The following is a 9,730-nucleotide window of genomic DNA, read 5'->3' as shown; positions in this document are numbered from 1 at the left end:
CCTTTCACTGAGTGAGTCTCACATACAACTAAAACAATGTCTGGGTTAAAAACAGCCCACCTATCGTTTAATCCCATTATTCTGCTCTGACGTCATGACATGTCAGTCTGATCTAGTCCTTCCAGATGAACAGAATTAACTGAAGAAATCCATTCCGGCTTTGGATAGAGACAGGATTCAGGTGGACTCACAGGTGTGATTTGTTACAGTGGGGATGGGAAACGGGAGGTAATTCCTTGACAGGAATAACATCACGATGAAAAGAGACGCAGGCGTCCTTTGATCGTCGATGTAAAGAACATGTTAGATCGGCGCTGACGTCTTCATGCACTTTGAGAGAGAGGAGCTTTCAGAGAGCGTCTGTGTCTTTATGTTTGATGTTTTTAAACCCAGAAACCCTTATAGCCGGGTTCAATGCAGTCTGGTACCAAACAGGAGACTGTTGGACTGAATACATTTATTAGGACATCTTTATATAAAAAAACACAAACCAGCAATAGTACTACATTGGCCTTGAAAGTAAAAAGAAACCAAAAAACAAGCTTTCAAGGTGGCTATTTTTTAAAAGAAGTAAAAAAAGAAAGTATTTTCACTTAAAGTTTCTGTAAAAGTCAATCTTGTAAAACAACAAAAGAAAGAAGTTAACAGAATGACTGAACTAAAACATTTCTACGAGCACACAAACATGTTACAACTGTTGAGAAAAATCAAATAGGGGAGTTGGTTTCTGTTTAAAAATCCACACTGAACCTCGATTTGCTTTTCTTTTTTACGCAATAAGAGTTCATAGTGCAACAATTAATGAATTCAACCATCTTTTCACCACTATTTCTATACATCACTTCAAAGTCTGCACATCTTCTTTTAACACCCCACAAAATGAGCGCTCACAAGCAGTCGGTTGTGGTTTTCGCTCTCGAACTTGCGTTTGGCACGGTTAGTCGTAGCCTCGTCGCGTGAGTCTATACATCCAAGGAGGCACCAGAATGGTCGGGGTAAAGGTTTGTGTTGGCCACCTGTTCAACATTCTCCACGCGTCTTCACACACACACACACACACACACACACACACACACACACACACACACTCACACACACACACATATTGTATGTGCTGCTTCAGTTGGCCACATTTATACCTGAGTAGGTATCAACAACAAGAGATGTTTATGACAAAAATCTGTCCACTCATCTACCTAGAAAAACACACAAACCACAGTTCTCTCTCTACCTCTGTGTCCCTGAATGTGTTGGCATTATTTGGGGTGTTTTGTCTCCACAGTTGCTTTTCACCGCTGGATCAGCACCAGGAAAACGACCTCCCCACCATTTCAAAGAACAACTTGTTGGGCTTCCTGAAGTAGCGACAGAGCTTCTTAAAGGCCTGGGTGCTGAGCGGCGCATGCGGCCTTCCTTTAGACTCGTCCAGGCACTTGTCGTGCCCGGCAGACAGGAGGCAGTAGAAGCCCTTGGTGGTGTTGTAGTAGAAGTTGTCGGGGCTTATCCTGGGCTGGAGGTCCAGAAACCTCTCAGCCTTCCTCAGCTCGGGGAAGGGATCCCGAATGAGCGCGTCGCCGTCCACCACGTGGATCTGCCCCCTGGGGAAGACCTCCAGCCAGCGGGCCAGATGCTGGTAATACAGGCTCCGCTGCAGCGCCTTGTAACCAGGGTCAATGTGGCCCTTGTGGATCAGGAGCTCCTCTAGCGGCTGGTAAGGCTTGTGGCGGGTCAGGCGGTTGTGGAGGACCTGGGTGTAGTCGGAGACCACCCTCTCTGCCGGGTCCCGGACGATGAGCAGCAAGCGGACGGCGGGGTTCATCTCCCAGACGCGTGCGGGGACCTGAAGGGACGCAAAGTAACCGGGGGTCTTCTCCACCGTCAGCTGACCAGGGAGGGTGAGGGGCATCTGGGATCGGTACCAGGCCAGGCCTCGGCGGTAGTGCTCCTCCACGTTGAAGTAGTGCACCTGACAGAGGGACAGAAGATGGGGTTAATGAAGACAAGGACAGCAGCGCATGTCCCTAAAATGTAATTTCTTGATGAGGGAGCGTCTTTAATGAGAGACACCCCAGATGAATGAGGGAGTAAGTTTAACTAATAGATATCACCATGAAACTTCCCCAGTTGCTTACTTACATTATCACGTAATTAATTAAGTGCATTAAGTACTTTGTGTATTGCAGGTTTCCTGAAACCGTATGTTTAAATATGCAAATGAGGCATTGCATACATCTCCAGAGCAGAACTTGGATTGAATCTGAACATTGGATGAAGCCAGGTTCAACATTCTTGTATCATTTTGTTGAGTCAAAGGTTTTTCCTAAGGGAATTTTGGATTTCACTTATCACTCCATTAATCAGAAAATACTGTCAACAGCAATCCATTTTTGCCAAGTTTTTAGCAATAAAATGTATAAATCAGGCTCTGAATGATATATGAACAAACCCCTCTGTAAAAACCTTCAGAATATAGAGAGGAATGAAACTGGACAGTTTGGTGAATGTAAGTGAATTTAGGAGAAATCTACAGATGCAAATAGACAAAGTAGTAAAATAAACACTTTAATGTGTATTTTTTAACGTTTTCTTTCCACTAGTCATGAAAAAGACATGTTATGGAAGCAAAACAGCCCAAAATCTCAAACCAGTGCATGAAAAACAATGTTTTTTCCTGTAGCGTCTCACCTTAACGGTACCGAAAGAATGTGTAGGGATGAGAAATGTTTCTATCAGTCACTGAGCGTATTTCATTTTGTCCCCATCTTGTCCAAACCAATGTATTCCTTCGCGCCAGCTTTCCATCTTTGCAGTCTTCACCTCTGATTTCTCTCTGTGCAGCTTCTTCGGGACAGACCCCGTCGTCTTTCATAATCCCGTAAGTACAAACCACATAAAGGCTGAGCTGACTTTGTTCTCATTGTATGTGTGCCTCTCTGCATTGATGATGACAATAGGGGAAACGCTCAGCTAAACTTGATTTATTTATTTAAAAAAAAGATTTAGTGGCGCAGTTGCTGCAGCTCGGATAAAAACAACAACAATGTTATCAGGAAACTACTTTGTACCAGGTAGGAAACATCAGTGTTTATTGGGGAAAAAGAGGATAAGTAGAGTACATCAGTACACTGATTCAGTACATCAGTGATGCAGATTTATCGCTATTGGAACATTACATCAGTTCAAGTACGTCACACTTGCATATCAGCTAATCCAATTTCTGGATGTGAACTCCCTGTACCAACCCCAACCCTACATGTCCAAACTTGTTGACTTTTCTTAGAATTTATGTTCGTGTGGTTGCAGCTGGCTCACACTTCACATAATATGATTTAGAGGTTTAATATGCAGTTTGAATTACTTCACCCAGAATGATTCTTGTTGGATTCTTTAAGCCACATCTGTTTGAAATAAATGCTCAGTGCATTGGTTTAACGTTCTGTGACGTAGATGTAATGGTTCATGGCAGTTATTTCCCATCATCGTTCCTTGAAGTGGTATTGGGTCACGTGTGACAATGTCAGAAGTGGAAGACGTAGTAAAACTATTAACTAAAGTACTTGTAGCAATACTATCACAGAGAAGTAGTCATGCAGAAGTGAAAATCACACATTAAATAAAAGCATATGAAGAATTGGAGGTTTAGATGGAAAATTGTCATTTTGTGTCCCAATGAATTGTAGTTTACAAACATATAAACTGGTTGAAAATGAAATGGTTGTAAACACAGTCTTTGCAGGTGTGAAACGTGATTATTATTATTATTACAGATTTTATTCCTCCCCATCTCTGTATCATGTGTGAGTGTGATCTGTGTGATATTCAGTGGTGGAAGAAGTACTCAGATCCTTTACATCAGTGAAAGTACTAATGATGATGTACAAAAACACCTGAATTAAAAGTCCAGCGATTAAAAGTACATAAGTATCAACAGTGAAAGATGACTGATATTTTATAACATATGACGTTATTAAATTAGATTATTAGATCGGTGTAAAGGCAGCATTTTACTGTTGTGGCTGCTCGAGGTGGAGCTAGTTTTAACTACTTTATATACAGTTATAATTCAGTGGTTCTCAACCTAGGGGTCGGGCCCCTCCAAAGGGTCACCAAATAAATTTGAGGGATCATCAGATAAATAATTGGAGAAGAAAGAAGAAGTTTTGATACACAAAAAAACAATGTTTTCTTTGTGAAATATAGATATTTGAACAGCAATTGAAAATTAAATTGTGTGAGAAGCTTGTCTCTTGTATCTGCTAACAGCTCATAGAAATCTCTGTCCTGAGCCACAAGCCAAAAAAGGTTTGCAACCACTGGATTCATCTTTAACAACATGTTGTATTTAATAACTCCTCAATCACTTTCTGAAAGTAAAATCTTAAAGGAACAGTGTGTCGGATTTAGAAGAGATCTATTGGAAGAAATAGAATATAATATTCATAACTACATTTTAGTTACTGTATAATCACCTGAAACTAAGAATCGTGTTTTCGTTAGCTTAGAATGAGCCCTTCGTGTCTACAGGGAGCGGGTCCTCTTCACTGAGTCCGCCATGTTTCTACAGTGCCCCAGAACGAACAAACCAAACACTGACTCTACAGAGAGCCTTTCTCGTTTTTACGTTACCTGAAGGCCACCGTAGTTCTCAGACACGCTTGGAAAGGGAGGAGACAGCGGAGGGGTATAAATCAGTTGGATGCAATCTGCAACGTGAACACTAGATGGCACTAAATCCCACACACTGCTCCTTTAATCTGAAAAGTAACTGTACGGTTGATACATGTAGTTAACTTAAGTACACACTAAAACTGTATTTACACACACTATGAGAGTACTTCTACTCAGTTACCTCCCACCACTGGTGGTTACACATTTATTAGTCTTTTACCTCGGCCTTCGCCACTTCCACGTCTGGGTGCAGGTTGAGCATCTCCAGCAGGGCTCTGGTGCCGCCTTTCCGCACGCCAATAATAATCGCTCCGGGCAGCCGCAGCTGGGTGGCATTGTAAGAGGAGGAAGAGGATGACGAAGAGGAGGAGGCAGGGGAGCTGGAACCCCTGCTGCGTAATTCCCTTAAGCACACAGACAGCTGAGTCTGCAGCAGCACAAGCACCAGCAGCGCTAGTATCACTGTCCACAGCATGGTGCCACACACACACACACACACACACACACACACACACACACACACACACAGAGGTGGAGTGAAGGTTATGTGCACACACTCATGAAGCTGTGAATGAGTCGGGCTTGTTATCAGTCAGCAGGGGGCCTCAGGAGGAAGCTCTTCAATTGGACAACCTACGAGACAAGAAAAAAAAAAGGTTATCGTCCACTCATGCTGTCTCACTCGACCGCTTTCTTCTTTTAAATACAAAGTAGAAAAGGGATAAGTGCTGCTGATAAACAATTCGGTGCTCTTCAAAGTAAATCAAATGTGGATCACAGATTTATAATTTATAAAATAACTAAGGGTTTGACTGAGATCGTTTTTTTACGTTTTTTATCAAGTTTATTGGAACACATTAGTACATTTTACAACATTTGATATTTACAAATTAAAACTGCAGCTCTTAAAACGAGGAAACAACAAAGGAGGAAATGAATATGTTCTGTAATATAGTAATATAGTTCTGTCTCAAACTACTACAGTCAGGCATTTGTGTATTTGTTGATTTGATTGGCTCCTCATTGGCGTCTGCAATAGCAGTTGCTAATCTTCATGGGTTCTGAAAACGAAGAAGAATCCAAATGAAAAATCTTATGTAAGCTGCATCTGCACTTGGTTCCTAAAGTGTGAGCTTGATTCCCTAAAACTGTTTGGCTACTGTGGCGGAAAATATTACCATTACTACATGTGGAATATAATTATGTTTTGCCAGAGTACTCCAGTAGAACTGAAAAAGATTCAGATATATCTAAAATGACAATCTGTATCACTACATATTAATAAAACCAGTTTTGTATGAATAATGGATTGAAACATGAACATATACATTACATTACATTTAAACAATACCATATACAATGAAGTCCTGCCACCGCATGACAACATGCAAGAATTGTGAAATTTTCCAAAACAAAATCTGCAAGTAAAAGATACTAATACACAAACAGATCTCCTAAAAAATACACAGCTTTGAAGAAACAGGTGTGTCCCGAGCAAATAAAATTGCCACACCTTCTAGAATAGAAATGTGAAACGTTTCCTTCGGGCCGGTGGAGGCACGAGATGGCTCCGCACATAATGTGCCATTTTACAAAGTCCCACTCTGAGCAGTTTCAGCCCAGAATATATCAGGCTTTGACGTGATTATGGCCAGAAGATATTGAAATATTAATCTACATCTAAAGCTCGGAGAGAAGAAGAGAAGAGGAGATGCATTGAAAATGAATGCTGCTGTGAGGTTTAGGGCGTCCCGAAGGAGCACTGGCACCCCTCTGAGTTCAGCTGAACCAGTCTTTACAGTGTAGAGTTTCAGTGATTGTCTGAATGCTGCAATATGTCTCATGCAGTTTGGTTTAATCTGTATTTTGGGAGGTTTTCAAAATGTTTAGTTGTGAAAAAACACGTTTTACATAAAGAATCAACTGATTGTCCTTCATCCAAGCTCAGCTGAGCAGCAAATGTAATAAAACAAACCTGTGGCCGACCTTGTTTTAGGGCACGCATGTTCAAATATATATTTATACAGAGACAGTGAAGAGTGAGACGCTTGCCCTTGAGCAAGGCACTTAGACCACCATGTGTTCGAACAGAACGGATCAGCTGCCCAACTACAGAGCAGAAGGCACACTTGTTCTCCACAGCTCCCTGCGGTGAATGTGTTTCAATGAACGTTATTGTGCAAAAAAAAGGGTTTGATGAAAAGAGAGCTGTTGTTTCTGAGCGACGCCGGGACTTACAGTATTTCGGCAGGAGCTCAGTGAGCTTAGAGTAACAACTAAAGGCATGTAGTCACAGTGTCGTCCACACTTTAACAAGCTTCACAGGTCAACAGGACATAATAAACAGCACTGCAGAGAGCACTGACGCCGTCCATAGTTCAGGATTTTGGGGAACGCTCTTGTTAGCTTTCTTGCCAAGAGTCAGACGAGAATCGATATCACTCCCGAATCTGGGGCCAGGAGACGGTTAGCTTAGCTTAGCGCAAAGACTGGAAACAGAGGGAAACAGCTAGCCTGGCTCTGTCCACATGACAGATGAATAAAGATTGCAGCGCACGTTTAGGCCTCTGACTGAGCTCAGTGTTTTATTAAAGACTTCCCATAAACATACGAGAGCATTAAATGTTCAATATGTCAAGTTTTTGTCTGATTTATCATGTTTTGACGCATTTGATGCAGTGACATGTTTGCTTGCTTTCTTTTTATTTTCTCTGGTCTCTGTGGGAGCATTTTGTTGGTGAATACAAACATTCATTCCGATAACTTTGATGTTGTAAATTGCATTGTGATTTCCTTTCATCAAAATGTCTTTCCTCAGCTCTGAGATGATCCGTTACCGTGTGAGCGTGTTGCGCTCAGCTGAAGGTCTAGACTTTTACATTTGTGACTCGTCACACAGAGGTTCCAACTAATATCACAGGTGTACTAATCAAGATGGCTGCAGGCGTGTAGTGGTGCATCGTTAATGTCATTATTTACATCTGTGTTTTCCCTTTCATGATGTCAGAAAGGTCTCCAGGTGGTGAAACCAAAGTAAGAGCAGGAGAAAGGTAAGAATTTCCATTTAAACCGCGTGCGCGTGGTATACTTTGGCTTTCGGACATATTTCGTGAGCAGCCAAGTGGGTAAAAAACGTCCAAAATACTGTGAATTTCCGACTTCTACAAAATCCCTCGAAAAATCAATCACATCGTTGGGAGTTACCATACATCTAAAACCATACATAGTTTGTTTGCATCTAGTTTCACTTGTTATTCAACACTATTGCTGCATTGCATTCTGGTCTATTAAAGCTGCTTTGGAGGGAGAGAGATTCGTACGTTGGCTTCTATGGTTGTTTTTTCCCTGCAGGATTTACAAACATGCTTTTGCTCTTTCATTTATAAAGACTGAAAAAAAATCTCACATTTTCCTGAGATATTTGTGAGAGTTTAAATGTTATTAAACTGCATTTTAGCTGTTTGTTTTTTTCTGTCAGTTTGAGGGCAGTTAGATTAGACAATACACCACCCATATGGAAATGGTTAAATCAAATAGCTTGCAGATTTTCCACACAGCACACAGTTGTTAAACCCTTCCTCTTGTCCTGATTTTCCTTTTGTTGTTGTTGTTGTCTTGAAGCCGCCCTGATGCGACTGAGTTATTAATTAGTGTAACAATGTTCTGGTTCAGAGGAGGAACCCGGTCTAGCGTTGTTCCTGCAGTGGAGCACTAATTGCGCCTTCAGGGAGCATCGATGCACCCCCGACCTCCTGTGCTATCCCCTGGCTTGGCGACATTGTCGTCATCGACGTTGCAACCTTTGCCATCCCTTGTTGAGTGTGGATGGGGGTTTCAATGCAAAGGAGTGTGTGGTCTGTTGATGTGTGGTGCCATGGGTGTGGTGTCTGTTCACTACAGTGTTGCAGTGAGGACAAGCTTCTGCAGATTTATTTGAATATTTTCTGTGACCAGTTGATGTTAGAAACATATGTGAGATCAATTTAATCATTTCCATGACAAGATTATTCCAGAGGAAGATTAAACAGTTCCTTCTTTTTGTCTGTTATGAAGGTCGTAATCTTTTTTGATTTAATATCTATAAAATCAAAGCCAGCTTCCTGTATTTTATAAATGAAAAAAGCTGAAGGTTGTTTCATCCCCTTTGACCTTCTACTGCAAAGATATTGTTGATAATTTAGTGGCTGCATTTGATGAGAAGTTTCTCCCCAAAGGTTTGTTTTGATATAGTTTCCCAGTTCGTCAAAAAGAGAGTTGAGACCATACAGTTGTTTAACTTAAAAACAAAAACAACTACATCTTACAGACTTTTAAGCCACTGAAAGTTACTTCCAAAATATTCCAAGACATCACCACAGTGGTGCTCTCCTCACACAGTCATCATTCACCGTGGTCTGGAAAGGCTCCAAGTGAAGACCAACGTTACCGGAAGACCCTTAAACCGGCAAACCGTATACAGCGCTCAATTAAAATTCCATATGTGGCTCCTTGTCATCATCCAAGCTGCTCGACGGCGTTCACTGATTTGGTCTGACTCGCAGCTGCAGACTCGACTGATTCTCAGTGGATGTTTTCCTCCGACTAAAGACATTATTCCCTCCAATTGAAACCAGTACGACTGATGAATGCATGTTGTGTTTTGGGCCAAGCTCTGACCGGCTTCAGCCAAGCTGGAGAATGTGTTTCTGGTTTTGTGCGAGCTAGATAGCTTAGGATTTGTGAATTTGCAGAGTTGGCATTAGAAACAATATCATTTTGATGTTTTTTATGTTTGAAAAGGATTTTTGACTACAAACTGCACCAGGCTGTTTATTCAAATGTGTTTTCCCCCCTCAGACCAATCCTGTCTCATAGAAATTAGATTGGTACACTGCGTGTGTTTTGCAATTACGCTTTGAGGCAACGTTTCACGTTTTCAACACGATGCATTTTATTTGTGTCCAACTGAAAATAAGGCTCCTAATTGACTTTCCAATGTAATTATTTCCGTCAATAGATTCCATTTCGTGTCTATATCAAGACCTGCCATGGTACTGTACATATGTTCATATATATATATATA

The 9,730-nt window shown here is 41.4% G+C and overlaps 1 protein-coding gene across 1 annotated transcript in view; it reads right to left on the bottom strand.

The window, feature by feature from the left end:
- Positions 1-442: 442 nt before the first annotated feature.
- The window catches only part of hs3st1l2 (heparan sulfate (glucosamine) 3-O-sulfotransferase 1-like 2), a 28,387-nt gene continuing 19,099 nt past the window's right edge, over positions 443-9,730 (bottom strand). The window contains exons 2-3 of the mRNA XM_031870582.1: positions 4,889-5,301; positions 443-1,966 (exon numbers count right to left, since the gene is read on the bottom strand). Coding sequence (XP_031726442.1) covers positions 1,301-1,966; positions 4,889-5,143 — 921 coding nt within the window. The 5' untranslated portion in view covers positions 5,144-5,301 and the 3' untranslated portion in view covers positions 443-1,300. The remainder of the gene's footprint in view (positions 1,967-4,888; positions 5,302-9,730) is intronic.

The sequence above is a fragment of the Anarrhichthys ocellatus genome, unplaced genomic scaffold (assembly GCF_004355925.1).
Source record: "Anarrhichthys ocellatus isolate YVR2014 unplaced genomic scaffold, GSC_Weel_1.0 scaffold53, whole genome shotgun sequence".
NCBI classification, from domain to species: Eukaryota; Metazoa; Chordata; class Actinopteri; order Perciformes; family Anarhichadidae; genus Anarrhichthys; species Anarrhichthys ocellatus.
The sequence above is the reverse complement of the archived record's forward strand: the minus strand, read 5'-3'. Positions and strand labels throughout refer to the sequence as shown.